The 15,034-nt window shown below is 37.1% G+C and overlaps 4 protein-coding genes and 1 long non-coding RNA gene across 5 annotated transcripts; 2 read left to right on the top strand and 3 right to left on the bottom strand.

Moving 5' to 3' along the window:
• The first annotated feature begins 226 nt into the window (after positions 1–226).
• Positions 227–902, top strand: LOC110231030. The gene is made up of 2 exons (XR_002334119.1): positions 227–454; positions 535–902. It is a non-coding gene; the product is annotated as an uncharacterized LOC110231030 (long non-coding RNA).
• Positions 903–3,266: 2,364 nt separating this feature from the next.
• LOC9324818 lies at positions 3,267–3,976 on the bottom strand. Its single transcript, XM_002887232.2, has 2 exons — positions 3,642–3,976; positions 3,267–3,557 (listed from the first exon to the last, which is right to left on the bottom strand). Exons 1-2 carry the CDS (start codon positions 3,902–3,904, stop codon positions 3,281–3,283), a joined length of 540 nt encoding a protein of 179 aa, XP_002887278.1. The 5' UTR covers positions 3,905–3,976; the 3' UTR covers positions 3,267–3,280.
• A 2,109-nt stretch (positions 3,977–6,085) lies between these two features.
• Positions 6,086–8,303, top strand: LOC9323342 (putative L-type lectin-domain containing receptor kinase V.1). The gene is given in 4 exon segments (XM_021035790.1): positions 6,086–6,568; positions 6,571–7,701; positions 7,704–7,742; positions 7,805–8,303. Coding segments are annotated over 4 exon segments (2,001 nt in total). The 5' UTR covers positions 6,086–6,219; the 3' UTR covers positions 8,287–8,303.
• A 101-nt stretch (positions 8,304–8,404) lies between these two features.
• LOC9323341 (protein WVD2-like 7) lies at positions 8,405–11,663 on the bottom strand. The gene is given in 9 exon segments (XM_021035792.1): positions 8,405–8,845; positions 8,924–8,974; positions 9,075–9,174; positions 9,286–9,344; positions 9,433–9,749; positions 9,752–9,875; positions 9,948–10,640; positions 10,818–10,880; positions 11,078–11,663. Coding segments are annotated over 8 exon segments (1,488 nt in total). The 5' UTR covers positions 10,860–10,880; positions 11,078–11,663; the 3' UTR covers positions 8,405–8,743.
• A 974-nt stretch (positions 11,664–12,637) lies between these two features.
• Positions 12,638–14,336, bottom strand: LOC9323340 (probable galacturonosyltransferase-like 9). The gene has a single exon (XM_021035540.1). It carries the CDS (start codon positions 14,153–14,155, stop codon positions 12,983–12,985), a length of 1,173 nt encoding a protein of 390 aa, XP_020891199.1. The 5' UTR covers positions 14,156–14,336; the 3' UTR covers positions 12,638–12,982.
• Positions 14,337–15,034: the final 698 nt, after the last annotated feature.

The raw sequence follows: 15,034 nt of genomic DNA, 5'->3' as shown, positions 1-15,034 counted from the left end.
AAAATTAAAATTCCAATTCCAAATTACTAAAACTTAAGTTTGAAACCTTGTATTATAAAGTCAAAACCTTTAACTTAATAATACACATACTTAAAAAATAAATCAAAACTGTAAAACCAAAATTGACCAAAACAAAGAAGTGAAGGCTTCTTATTGGGTAATCCATAGGAACAAGGATTAGACTTTGTCTTATTATCTACCATTGATTAGATTAAATCCAAAGGATGAAATCTTTTCTTTCTTTTCTCTTTTGTTGGTCAAAAGTTCTCCTCTTTTTTCTCCTTCTCCTTCTCCTTCTCCTTCGTTCACTTCATTAGATCCCAGCAGCGACAAGCGAGACCATTGCAGCAAGCGACGAATAAGATTTTCTAGTGTGTTTTTGGAGAAGCTGAGAACTCACTTCAAAAACATCAAAGAGAAGTATCAAACAAACATTATGATTACAAGATCTACGGTAAGATGTTATTCAAAGATTTTTTTTCCTACAATCTAACTCGTAGATAAGTAAACTAACCTATTGCTTCTTCTTCTTAGGCCGTATGGGCAGTTTTTAAGGCTGGATCTGGGCTGAGCTTCTGTTTCAGGGCGGCGGAAGTCTTAGGAGAAGGTTAGATGAAAAGCCATTGTAGCTATCTAAAGTCTAGATCCGTGGGGGAAATCGTCTGGCGGTTCGGTGAGTAGTGCCGCTAGTGGAGTGCCAGTTCTTCCCTTCCACAGGTTGACGCTGACGTCGATGCTTGTCGGCGAACAGATTCTGGTTGCGGCGGCGAGGACCTCCTTTGTTGTGATTAGTTTTTTTTTTTGTTGATTTTAGCTTCCGGTTGAACCGGCATATTGTTACCGGTTCAATTCTGTAACTCTTAACCAATTAATACAAATATTCATTTTTAATTAATTAAAAATATTTTGTTTTTTTTTGTTTTTCTTTTTTTAGTAGCCACGGAAAACCACCATATAAATTAGCTACAAATCTATATAGATACAAATTTTGTGTGTGGTTATTCGTGGCAATCCATAGTTATTAGACACAACAAAGTTTCTGGCATTTCGTGTCTATAATAGACACAAATTTGATTGTGGTAAGTTAGTGGCTATTAGCCACAAAGTTTATTGTGACTAATTTGTGGCTACGAGTCCACGAATAGCAACGAAGAAAAATAGCTACAACGCTATAGACACAAGTTTTTTTTGTGGCTTTCCGAAGCTATAATCAAAATAGCTACGGAATTTGGGGCATAGATACAAAAAATTTTGTAGCTATAGACAGTTTTTCTTGTAGTGGTATTGTCTTTTGTAGTAGTGATAGAGAATCAGAGATCATAACGAATTCGTCCTATCTTCTTATATAGAGTTGGTTTCTTAGCGTTAGTAATTAATAATTTAATATCAAGATACGCGATTTAAAGTTAGTAACCTTAGTTAGTAAGTAGTAATTAAAGTTACTAGTGAAATCTGTCGATCATAGATTTTGCCATTTGCAATAATCTATATATAAAGATGGATTAAAGTATCAACACTTTCTCTATTAATAGATTCAAAATTTAAGAATATGCTTTTATCCATTGATTTTTTTTTTTAAATAATGAAATCTTCATATAATTATTTTTATAAAAAGTTTTAGCTTTTTTTATCCTTTGAAATGAAGTATGTAGAATTAAAATCATATGGTTAAAAGGATATACTTTATATATATATATATATATATATATATATATATATATATATATATATATATATATATATATATATATATATATGCTTCAAAGTGTAGGAGAATCCAAAGCTAGTAGGTTTCAAGCTCAAATGACCTTATTAAGCTAGATAGAAATAATAGAAAATGAGATTGAAATGAAAACCTTATTAAATCTTTTATTTTGATGCAAGTTAAGGAAAAGAAATATATCTTATAGGTTGTCACCAAAAACAAAATGATAAGAGATTTGATTTTATTAAATGGGAAAGAGTAAAATTATTCAAAATGGCATCTCTCTAGATTACATCTCTTAGACTATTACACATATTTATATAGAAACATATCTTGCTTAGGAACCCTAATTACATGGGCTTTTTGGACTAGTCGTGGATTATACTAATGGGCTTAGCTTTCTCTAATAAAAAGTTTACTAAAAAAAAGGTTTTCTGCTTATTATCTACTAAACCTGAAAAGAAAATAATTATTCATTATAGAATCAGTAAACATGTTGCTCTCATGCTCTGGAAAAACAAACTCAAAGATTTGCAAGTGAAATGTCAGCATATCCCCAGATATTTAGATTGATATATCATTCTTGATATCTTCATACTACATTTGTACGATTTCGTTATCTAATGTAACTCGAGTCATACTCATATGTTATTGGCTTATTTATTACACACTAACGAGACATCATCTCCAGGACTCTGATCGATTCAATTGCTGATATGATTTATGTCTAATACTCTATATTGATCATGTCTCCCCTAAGAAATTATCATTATTTTGCAATTGTCATGAACATTTGGTTCTATTTGTTTCTTTGCAAATGTAAAGGATCCTTTATTTGTTTCTATTAATAATACATGTCCTGTCCCTTGTTCTAAAAATCCCCGCCTAGACCCGATTACTCCCCGCTTAATCGCTAGGCCCACCCTATCCGCCTCGATTAATGACTAATCCTCTAAAGAAATCAGTCACCCGATTACTCTCCGCCTAATCCGATTACTTCCCGCCTAATCCGATTATTCTCCGCCTAATCTTACATACCCCGATTATTTTTAGATTGCTAGTATAAAAAAACTTTTAATTTTTGTTATTCAATCATTTGAATTGGGACTTTGTAATGTTTTACAATAACTTATGTTCAAATTTTAATAAAAATCATAAATTTGTAATAAAAATCATAAAAATTTGTCTCAAAAATACATTTTTATGTATTTACTGCAATTTTGAAAATAATATTGGATTGATATGTTTTAAGAATATTAAAATAACCCTAAAACTAATCCCCGATTAATCCTCGATTTTAATCCGATTTTCCGATTAATCGCTAGGTCCATGCCGAGCGCCCGACTAGCGCCTAGCGATTTTTCAAACAAAGGTCCTGTCTAATAACATATTATATTAAATTCTAGGAGATATGTTAGCAAAGTATAGCGGCGGACGTTCTAAAACAAAATGAAATATCAATTAACTTTAGAACTCATAAACTTTGGTGAAAACCATTTCGATGCTCTAAATACCATCCCGTAAAAAACAAAAAATCCTTGCAGCGTTAACAAAAAAAAAAAGACAACAAACTAGTCAAAATTTAGTGCATGTAGGGTTGTTCCCGAACTTAGTCGCCTTGGTCTCAGAACCTGGCTCGAACCGCAAAGTGGTTTCATCACACACATAGCTCAAAACTCCTGTTGTCCCTTTTCTACAATCCGTAAGAAACAACTGCGATCCGAACTTCACTTCTCTCTTCTCGTTGATGTCTTTGATAATGTTTTTACCAATCAAACCACCGATATCTTCTTCAGATATAGAAGCTGAAACCCTAAGTTGTTGAGGAGAGCAGGATTTGAGATCGTTGTACCTATATATGCAAGCGATTTCAATCAGAATAATAAACAGTCTAAAATAATACTAGAAGATTGAATAGTAAATTTATATAATCAACCTTTGTCCGGACGAAGTAACAAGATTAATGTTTTTGTAAAACACTGAAGCTTGAATGTCTCCTTGAAGACATATGAAGACATTAGGAAGGTCACTGGGAACCCTAATCAATAAATCCCAATTTGCACTGAGACGAGTTTGTGTAATATTAAGTACAGTGAAATCCATAGAAGCTATTTCTATATTTGGCACAGGAGTTTCTTGGTTCGCTAGATAAATAATAGAAAATAACCAGTGGACAGTCTGTTTTTTACCGCAAGCCATGTCAGGAAAGAGTGTTTCGGGATAGAATCCGAGAACCAAACACTCTCGTTGATATCTTTGATAACGTTTTTGCCAATCAACCCACCGATATCTTCTTCGAAAATAGCTGCTGAAACCCTAAGTTGTTGAGGCGAGCCGGATTTGAGATCGTTGTACCTATAATATTATATGCAACCGATTTTAATCAGAATAATAATAATAAACAACTTTAAACATTACTAGATGATTGAATAATAAATTTCTACAAACCTTTGTCTCGAAGAGGTAGCGAGGGTAATATTTTTGTAAAACAATGAAGCTTGAATGTCTCCTTGAAGACATATAAAGTGATCAGGAAGGGTTTTAGGGATCCTTATCAATAAATCCCAGTTTGCACTGAGACGAGTTTGTGTTAGATTATGCACAGTGAAATCCATAGAGGCTATTTCAATTTTCGGCACAGAAGTTCCAACTGGTTTCCATAATACATAATTAATAATACAATAGACCATGACACCAACACCACATAACAACACCTTGTCACCTTTTTCTGTGCGTCCCATTATGTAACACGATTGATTGAAGAGAGGGAAATAAGATGGAGAAGGATTAATTTGTATTGTAGTAGTGATTGAGATAATAATGAATGCGATATACATACAAGAGACTTGGTAGAATCCTAAATAGGATTTGGATAATACTAAGAGAAAAAAAAAAGAAAAAAAAAAAAACACTAACTCCTCTTATGTTTGGGACCTTTTTCATTCTAATAAGGTAAGATAACCAGATGTTTTGATTTCGAGGAATTTAAATGCTTAATGGGCTTAGACCGGTAATAGAATAAGAATTAGAAGATTTCGAGGCTTGGAATAAGAAATAAGTCCGGTTCGGTAAAATTATTCACAATTTGTCTTCGTCTTCTTCCTCTCGCACCGACTAATTTCGCACCCTGCTGTTTCTTCTGAATTTTTTCTATTCAACGGTAATTTCAAATCGAATCGGCGCTAACCGGACTTACTTTACCGAACCGGAACCACCACAACGCATAACACTGCAAACAGAGTCGCTTGATTCTCAAAGAATTGGGAAGTCTCTCTGCTTCTTGTGTATAACTAATCAAGAAAGGAAGAGACTTTATGCCTGAAAATTCCCAGAGACTATGTTGGATTCTTTTTTTTTTTAGAAAGAATGATTCCCATAGGCTAATCGAATTTTTAGAGTTTTCATAAAGCATATCACTGACTCTTGCAGAGATGAAAATGGGACTATATAATAATTACTTCACTCTCTATCAGTGTTGCAGGCTCAATGATACTAAATAGAACGATTTGATTATTCCATGTTTCAGCACTCTTTATGAAAATGAGTCTCTGTGTTATCTTATCAAGAAGATTTTATCAAATCATGTTTCAGCTAATTATTATGATGATGTTGTTGTTTTTGCTGTTGCTCTTCTTCCCCAAGAACAGTGAGGTCTGTTTCACGCTCACACCAAATAGAGTTGGCCAGGTTTTGTATAATTATCCACTTCGATTCCAAAAATCATCTAGTAGCGATTGAGCTCGATACTGTCTTTGACCAACCCATTCGATGACAATCATGACATAAACACCTTAGTTTCAGATATATGTTTATTGGTACATCAGAACTTATATGTGTTGAAGACTTATCATCCCCTGAGCTCTCAAGAACAGGAAAGGCAAGCGCTGATGTATTCACCCTCAGAGTGGTAATGCTAGAGATTACCTGTGGACGCAAACCCATCTTGCGACAAGTGGTTTCTATCTACCATTACTGTGGAATAAAGTTGAGTACATGCTTCTTGTTGTTGTGATTGTGAGTCTTGGTTAATTGTGATACGTTTGTAAGCTTGCAAACAAGAATGAAATAGTAGAAGAAAACACAACTCTGGAGGAATAAATTATTTATTTAATTCAATTGTGTTGTCAGGAAATAAAGAAGGAATCAGACTCTGCTCTATTGGCAGAGAGACAAGAAAGCATCGGTAAATCTATGCAAACGTTTTAAATTTTCCTTCTCACTTATAGACCTTATGGACAAGAATCAATAAAGTAATAAATTCTCTTCATATTCAAAGAATGGTTCAATGGCAAATGGAATTGATTATTTCAGGAAGTATTGACCTTGACTCTTCTGGAGTGAAAAATATAATTAACTCACTATCAGTGCTGGTTCAAATGTATTTAATAGCACTCAAAAGGATTTGATCATTCCTTTTAGCACTCTTCATTGATCTATTCTATGTGTTGACTTCCCCTAGAGTCTCTTCTTTCTTGGCATGAACATTTGGTTTGTATTATCAAGATCGATCAATCATGTTTCAGCCAACTGTACTGTTGTTGTTGCTGTTGTTCTTCCACAAGAACGTAGTATGTCAGGGTTCAGACCCAACTGGTGGAGAGTTCGACTTCAACGGATTCCTATACGCTGCTGGATCAGCCAATCTAAACAACAACGGCCTGTTCAGACTTACGAATTCTACAACACAAACAGCTGGTCAAGTTTTCTACAATTTCCCAGTTCGATTCAAGGACTCTGTAAATGGTACCGTCTACTCTTTCTCCACCACTTTCGTATTTGCTATTGTTTCACATTATGGAGCAATGAAGGGCCATGGATTGGCCTTTGTCATTTGTCCTACGAGAGGTTTGTCCAATGCTGATCCCCCCAATACCTTGGGCTCTTCAACAGAAGCAACGATGGAGATCCCAAAAATCATATAATAGCGGTTGAGCTCGATACCGTACAAGGCCCTGAAGTTTATGACATGAATGCCAACCATGTTGGTATTGACATAAATACCATAGTTTCAGAAATAGCTGCTTCAGCAGGTTATTACAAGGATGATGGTAGATTTATAGATCTCTTGCTTGCCAGTGGAGACCCTATGCAAGTGTGGATTGAATATGATAGCAAACAGAGACAGCTTAACGTCACACTTCATCCTATTCGTGTCCCTAAGCCAAAGATTCCACTCCTTTCTCTGCAAAAAGATCTTTCTCCCTATTTGCTTGAGTTTATGTACCTTGGATTTTCCTCATCCACGGGTACATTAACTGCATCTCACTATATATTGGGTTGGACGTTCAAGATTAATGGGACGGCTCCAGCTATAGACCCCTCTCGACTTCCAAACGTTCCCCGTTTTAATCAGCCATGGATCCGGAGTCTGAAGGGGGTTTTAACGATCAGTTTGACTATATCAGGCGTCGCCATACTCATCATCTTGGGTCTCAGCATATGGTTTTTTCTGAAGAGGAAGAAGCTACTGGAAGTTCTTGAGGACTGGGAGGTGCAGTTTGGTCCTCATAGGTTTGCTTTCAAAGATCTACACACTGCAACAAAGGGTTTCAAGAATACAGAGCTTCTTGGTAAAGGAGGATTTGGGAAAGTCTATAAGGGTACTTTACCAGTGTCCAACGTAGAGATCGCTGTGAAGAGAGTTTCTCATGATTCAAGGCAGGGCATGAGAGGGTTCATTGCTGAGATCGCAACCATTGGGCGTATCAGACATCCCAACTTAGTTCGGCTCCAAGGTTACTGCAGACACAAAGGTGAACTCTACTTGGTATATGATTGTATGCCCAAAGGCAGCCTTGATAAGTTCCTTTACGACCAACAGACTGGTAATCTTGATTGGTCACAGAGATTTAAGATCATCAAAGACGTAGCTTCTGGGCTTTGTTTTTTGCACCAACAATGGGTGCAGGTGATTATCCACAGGGATATTAAACCAGCCAACATCCTTCTTAACGCTAATATGAATGCTAAACTTGGTGATTTTGGTCTCGCGAAGCTCTGGATCATGGGATTGATCCTCAGACCTCTCATGTGGCAGGTAGCTTATTTGTTTTGAATCCCTAAAAAGATCTTTTCACTCACAATGTTTTTACTGTGAAGGTACACTTGGTTATATTTCACCTGAGCTCTCAAGAACAGGAAAGGCAAGTACAAGCTCAGATGTATTTGCATTCGGAGTGGTTATGCTAGAGATCGCATGTGGACGAAAGCCCATATTGCCACGAGCACCGCAAAGCGAGATGGTACTGACTGATTGGGTGCTAGAGTGTTAGGAGAACGGAGATATAATGCAGGTTCTTGATCATAAGATTGGGCAGGACTATGTCGAGGAGCAAGTGGCATTTGTTCTAAAACTCGGCTTACTCTGTTCTCATCCAGTACCAGCCATCAGACCAAACATGTCTAGCGTCATTCAATTCTTGGACAGTGTGGCTCAGCTTCCTGATAACTTACTTGACATTGTGCAAACTCGAGAAATTCATCGAGGTACTGAAATCTCAGGTGGAGCAGCTGATTCTCCCGAGTCCAGTTCCGTTGCTCCCTTGACCTTCACTGAATCCTTTGTTTCTCATGGTCGCTAAAAGATGCAGACCCATATGGTCTCGCAGGTTCTTGATTTCTATTGAAAATGTAAGTCTGAAGCTGATTCTAATAAATTTGCAAGTGTGTAAGAAGAATGTATATAAAATAAAACAGTACTTCCAGGAGAAATAATAGCATTGATATTCAAGTATGTTAATAACATCATCCTCATTTTAGTCTATAGACTCTATACACATACATTGACACAAGACTGTATAATACTTACTTGTCCACAAACGTGGTGACTTCTCTATATCACAAACATCATTGACTCTTGAGTCTTGAGTCTTGAGTGTTGCCTGAAAGATTGGAGATATTTGATATTTTTGCTGAAAAATGTTGGTGGAGCCATTAGCCTTGTACTTCAGCCTCAATACCATGGAATCATCCAGAAGATCAGACAAAAACAATGCTCATCGGTTACATAACAAAGTTCTTGAAATGAGGACTGCTACATCATAGTACTTTGTCTGAATAGCTTTTTGGCAGAGGTCCTTGAATGGATTTTTCTTTTGGATTTAGACTTTGCCTCCGAGTTTTGGGATTTGTTGCTTCTGCCTGATGATATTAGACAACAATGCTCAGAGATCATACAGTAATGAAAGGTATGCAACACGGTTTTCTTCTGCGTAATACCTTCGGTATCGCCTGTATCCTCTCCATAGCTCTTGCGCCAGGCCTGGAAGGCTGAATTTGAAGAAGAAATATTAGCCATCGAGGAATTGTTAAACTTATCATATCAGAGGATAAGATGAACACAGTTTGGTTTAATCATAAAATACGTTACCTCCTTCTGTTTCTCAGCTGTCCCGTTGCTTTTTGATACAAAAGACGAAGAACCGTGAGAGTAAGAACCTTTTCTCTCCGTGCCTTCTGATTTTGCAAGCCTGTTACAGGACAAAAACACAAATTTAGGACTCAAAGAAGACATGCTAAGTTATAGAAAACTCTAGGTGGTGATGCATGAACAAAAGAGAGAGCATAAGTCCTAGTTATACCTGCTATTTTTCTGACCAGTAGTACCTAACCTCGAAACAGCAGTTGCCTTTGCAGGAACCTGGTGTAAAACATTGGCAGTATTAATTGATGTTTAGTTATTAACCAGCACAATCTTTATCACTTGGTGAAATACTAAAAGACTATACCTGCTTAGGAGCTGTATCTTGCTCTTGCTCATCACCAGAAGGTTTAATTTGGTCGAAACTCTTCTGAAAAGTCTTAAAAGCACGTCTAACGATGTCTTTATCTCCCATTCGTTCCATGATCAAGGATTTTCTTGTTGTTGGAACAGCAGTAGGATCGGAGCAAGACTGATCCACATTGAGAGGAACTTGCAATGACTTTGGAGCGGTTTGTTTCTTTCTCGGTAAAGCCGAGACATTTTCTTTCTTTACTGAAGAGCGAGAAGTAGACATTGAGCTGATTGTTGAAGCTGGCTTAGACACTCTTGGAGTTGTAAACATGGAGGTTTTAAGACAGGTGATGCTGCTTTATTTGTTGCCTTTGTCATGCTTCTCTCCTTTCTTGATTGAGTTTTTGTACTTGTTACAATCTTGCTCGCTACTGGTTTCTTGGTAGCCTGATTAGACTGTAAGACCAGGACACAGTCATTTAAAGACATTACACATAAAACTATATGAGGAAGGTTATGGTGTTTTACCTTGGGAGAGGCTCTCATATGGTTCGTTCGCACGTTTTTATCTGTCTTCTCGGTCTCTTTCTTCGTCTCCTTTATTAGCGCTTCATTCATTTCTCCAATATCCTTTGATGGAACATCTTCTTTTACTTCTTCCTTCATACAAACAACCTCTTCTAGTTTCTCTTTATCCTCCACTTGAACAATCTCTTCAAGTTTCTCCTCCAACTTCAGGGTACTCAGATCATCCCCGGCATCAACCGAGCTTCGACATTCCACGAAATCCATAGTTTCTTCAAGAGGCTTTTGGTTACATGTCTCAGTAGCAATGCCAGTCACAAGCTTATCTTCTTCTGAAGTACTTTCACCGTTAGATCCATAACCGGCACTAAACTCGATCATCATTGACTCGTCATTGTCACTATTGTCTGTTTTTTCCCTGTTCTGAACACTTGGCCTGAAAGATGCATTTCTCTTCAATAGTTTCTCCTGCTCCATTATAATATCAGCTCTCCTCTCAGCGATCTTCTTGTAGTGTGATTCGAAATAAGCCTTCTTCTGAGCTACTGATCCAGCAGTTGCACACTTCTCCACTTCCTCTAAGTACTTGTTTGGAGAAAAAGATGAAAACTTCTCCCATGACAGTGAATCATTCTCAAACTTACCAAAAGAAACAGAAACTTGCAGTTCTTGATTCGATGAAGTTGCGGTCATTATCTGTTTATCAATCCACAAACAAGTCATTTAAACAACTAACCATGACAATCCAAGAATCACCAATATACAAAACAGATCACAGGACATTGACAGTAATGTCAATAATTAGGCACAAATTAAGCATTAACTCTAAAACAAACACATCAAATGAAGTTGGAGTAGACAAATGGGTATTACCTTATCTTCACCATTGGCGGTGCCAACTTCCATATCTACCATTAATGCTCACCAGAAAGAATCCTAATCCACACAAAACCAAAGTAAACTCTTATCACTTTCAAACTTTGAACAAAACTAGAATCAACTTGTTGAATAAGCAAAGTATAGAGCCAAACCCTCATCAATGATTGACACTAAGAAAAGTTATCATTTCAAATCCAAAAAGAAAAACAAAGAAAAAGAGAGAAAGAATCTAGTGGCAAATCTTATAAGCTTACCTGAAAAAGTGAAGATAGCCCACAAAATTTGTGTTAATTCCAAAACAGATTTTGGGAGAGAGAAGAGAAGAAGAAGAGATTAGATCAGACACAAGGATGAGGCAATGAAGACAAGAGGCGGTGGGACCTTTGTCGGGAAGCTAGTAAAGTAAGAAGTGTTTACAAGTGATAACTTAACTTAAGCGGAGACAAAAGAGATTATTAGTAACTATGTTAACTGATTAATTTTGGTGGTAGTTGGTAATAATCCAAGTCAAATGTACTTTCTACTTCTATAGTACATTTTAGTTTTCACATTCTTTTTTACTTACTTGTGAATACAACCATGAACCAACCAAGAACAAAATTATAAATGAAGGGTTCTGCAACTTGAAACTACTTGTTACTATGCCAATGGGTATAAGATAGTTTTTCACATTTTAGAATGTGATTGATTCCACAGTTTAATAATCTCGTTTGTAGTAGAAAAATCATTTTATTTCAATATCACAAAACATTACAAAAGCCTAGTTAAAGAACTGTTAGTTGTTAGTCGATCATAATCAATATACCGATTAATTTTCGGCTTAATCAATCAATGTCATGCCTACCTAACGGTGATGACCGAACGGAGTAAGTGGTCCGGAGTAGTGGAAACTCTTTTCAAAAGGCATTGAGAGGACGAATAGTCGAATATATTGTATTACTTCACAGCCCATACTAGCCCACTAATAGCCCCAAGTCTTTCATTGTTTAAGATGAATTCCTCTATTTTGACCCAAAAAAAAAAGTTTTGATATGAGCTTGTAACTTGTAACTTGTAAGTAGGCCTGGGCATGTGAGTATTCGGGTCGGGTTCGGTTCGGGTTTTTCGGGTTTAGAAATTTTGGACCCGTTGGGTTATATGTACAATTTCGGGTCGGGTTCGGTTCGGGTTCACTTCGGGTCCGAGTAATTCGGGTATTGGTTAAAGAACCCATAAATAACCAAAACTATTTTGGGTTTGAGTACTACTTACCCAAACTTTGTCCAAATATACCCAAATATATCCATAAAACCCGAAAAATCTGAAATTATAACAAGTTGTTCCTTATAACAATAATATAAAACAAGAAGTAAACCTTGTTTTGAGTTTTTTTCATAACATATATCATTAAACAAGTCACAAATTCAAGTTATTAGTACATATATGTCCTCATATGTGTATATATGTTCGGGTAATAAAAAGTACTCACGGGTATCGGGTTCGGTTTGGGTAATACCCGATACCCACAGTTATTTGAAAACAGAACCCGATCGGGTAATTAGCCGGAACCGAAGTAGAACGGGTTCGGGTATTTCGGGTCGGGTTCGGTTCGGTTCTTCGGGTTCGGGTATTATGCCCAGGCCTACTTGTAAGTATGACAAATGTTGACTATTATGGAGTAAGACTCAAAATATGAACGGTTACACTTTACAATTGTGTGTACAGTTTGAAAACTTATCTTTCCGAGGAGCCTAACCTTCTTCATTTATTTCAACTCTGCTTCATTATTGATGCGCACTGCGTAGAGAGCCTCATATGAAATCACAATGACAAAGTTTACCAAATTTGGGTTTTATTTCATGCTAACAAACACTTGCTACATATACTCTTGAAAAGTCTCTCAACATAGACAAATGAGATCAAACGAACCATTAAGGGTAAAGAACACAACAAAATACAATTCCAAACAAAAAATTCTCTTAACAAGTCCTCATCAATAGCTTCTACAAACTCTTTCTCTCACAAGTCAATTTTTACACCACCAAGTCACCAACAGTAAAACAAAAAAAAAAAAAAAACAGTCAAAAAAACAATATCTCTCAACAACTCAACAATGTATTTGTAATAACCCAAACTACAAAAAACAAGTAAAAGAATGTTGTTTGACTTACACACTCTCTTCACAAGAAGCTTGAATCTTCTGTTAACTCAGACAAAGAAGAAAACCCAAACAAAGACAGGTCTTTAGCTCTTTCAATCTTATGCTCATATAAATCATACGGTTCCCATAAATGATCCAACGGACATGGTCTCTTCTCATCAAGCCTAACCCATGGCTTACCTTTACCACTCCAATGCAACAAACTCACTGGACCTTTATGCAAAGACCTACAACTTCCACGTACATTGTCTCCTCCTAAACCATGTTGGTTCCATCTATGATCAATTGCTTCAACGTTACCCGCGAAGACAAGAAGAAACGGAGGCAAAGAACCCAAGTCGTAGATTCTCTTCTTCTTCTGTATCTGCATCCAAGTTTCAAGCTTTTCTCTGTAATGACCTTCTCTCCATCTAACAAGATCCATCACCATCACACCCGTGTTGAAATAACAAGGCTTTCGACCCGAGAAGAATCCGGGTAAAGCCGGGTCGGACCAGAAACCTGAAGTGAAGTACTTTGTGAAGTTAGCGTGACAATACTCCGGAGCTCCGATGATTCGTGACTCTGTTAAACTCGTGTTCCAAAGCTTTGTAATGTCATCGACGACGATGATGTCTGAGTCAAGGTAAATGACTCTGTCTACGCATGGATCAAGAATGTCTCCGAGGTAGTTCCGAGCATAGTTCAATGGATTCTCTAAGGCTTGTCTGATTGAAGAAGAGATAAGGTTGATCACCGTATCTTCCCGGAAAATGTAGACTTTGAAGTTTAGCGACGGGAAAGTGGATCGGACGAGTTGACTCAGAACGCGTGGACTCGCTGGGTCAAACTCGGCAGCGATGAGATGGAAGAAGACGTTTTCTGGACACGACGCGTGGCGGAGCATAGAATGAACGGCTGCGATTGAGCCACGTAAGTACTCTGAGTCAAGCGTCATAGCTACATGAACTAACGAAGCGTCGCAAGACGACACGAAGTTTTCTCTGTTTGACGATTGAGACACGCACTCCTTGCCGTTTCTGTAATCCGGAGCTTCCACGAACGACCCGAGATCAAATACATTTCCCACAGTAACGGATACGGCGGCGATTCTTCCCGGAATCATCCGTATTCCGACGGAGAACTGTGGAATAAACACCAAGAAGACAACAAACGCTAAAACCGCAGATTTCATCGGAAAACGCAACCGCATTATCAGAAAACGCGGTTTCTCTAAAGATCTGCTTTTTATTCCGCTACTGGTCTAGCATTTTCCAGAAACTATGAAGCTTCTGGAAATAATTACTCAAAGAGTTCAAGAATGTTGAAACTTGAAAGCAAGAAGATGAAGAAGAAGAAGAACAAGTCTCTCTTTATTTGGCTTAAGAGAGAGATTTGGTTTACACGCGCTTAGCGCGTGAATAGTTATGTGTGTTTTAAGTCGTTTTAATGATCAATCCCAACGTAATTACCTATTCTAACTGATGGGATTTAATCAAAGATTTCGGTAATTAATTAAACTTTATTGTCTGTGGGTTGGTGTACCGTATTAATGGTGGCTTTTGGAACTTGTGATCGGTTTTTGCCAGCTGTGAACTCGATGGAAACAGCTGGAGGAGGATTTGTCTTAAAAGTTTGTATGGGCTCGATAAAGGAGATCGACGGCTGAGATTTAACGATGAGAAGACTTTTGATTGGTTTGATCAAAACCCAGTTCTCACGTGCGCCGCACGCTTGTTTTCGGATCAGTAAATACTAGATTTTGGATACGTAATCAAAGTTTATCTAAGATATCGGGAAAAACTGGATCTAATAAGTATTTTACTTTAACGTTGATCTTTCATCTTTTATCGAAAAAGTAAAAAGAAAAGTATTTTATGTTACGTTTTTGTTGTTGGAATAACAAGTAAGGAGCGTGTCTCACTACGAAGATTCTCGTTTTGTGGTGCCACTTAATTAATGTTTTTTTTTTTTCGTATTTGTCAACGTTTTCTAGTGTTGAGTGTGTGACTAGTGCCACTCAATAAAATTATCAGAATGTATTCATTTGCTCTAAAGACTAAATAAAACTCATTTCGTTAGTGCTGCCGCG

The sequence above is a fragment of the Arabidopsis lyrata genome, assembly GCF_000004255.2.
Source record: "Arabidopsis lyrata subsp. lyrata unplaced genomic scaffold ARALYscaffold_2, whole genome shotgun sequence".
NCBI classification, from domain to species: domain Eukaryota; kingdom Viridiplantae; phylum Streptophyta; class Magnoliopsida; order Brassicales; family Brassicaceae; genus Arabidopsis; species Arabidopsis lyrata.
Note: the sequence above shows the minus strand (reverse complement) of the source record. Positions and strands in the feature narration are given on the sequence as shown.

Bases quoted from the DNA above. Each gene is read 5' to 3' on its own strand.
- LOC9324818 (XM_002887232.2), bottom strand. From the start codon at position 3,904: ATGGCTTGCGGTAAAAAACAGACTGTCCACTGGTTATTTTCTATTATT. The intron at 3,558-3,641 runs GTTGATTATATA...TTGCATATATAG, and splicing joins GTTACTTCGTCCGGACAAAG to GTACAACGATCTCAAATCCT.
- LOC9323340 (XM_021035540.1), bottom strand. From the start codon at position 14,155: ATGCGGTTGCGTTTTCCGATGAAATCTGCGGTTTTAGCGTTTGTTGTC.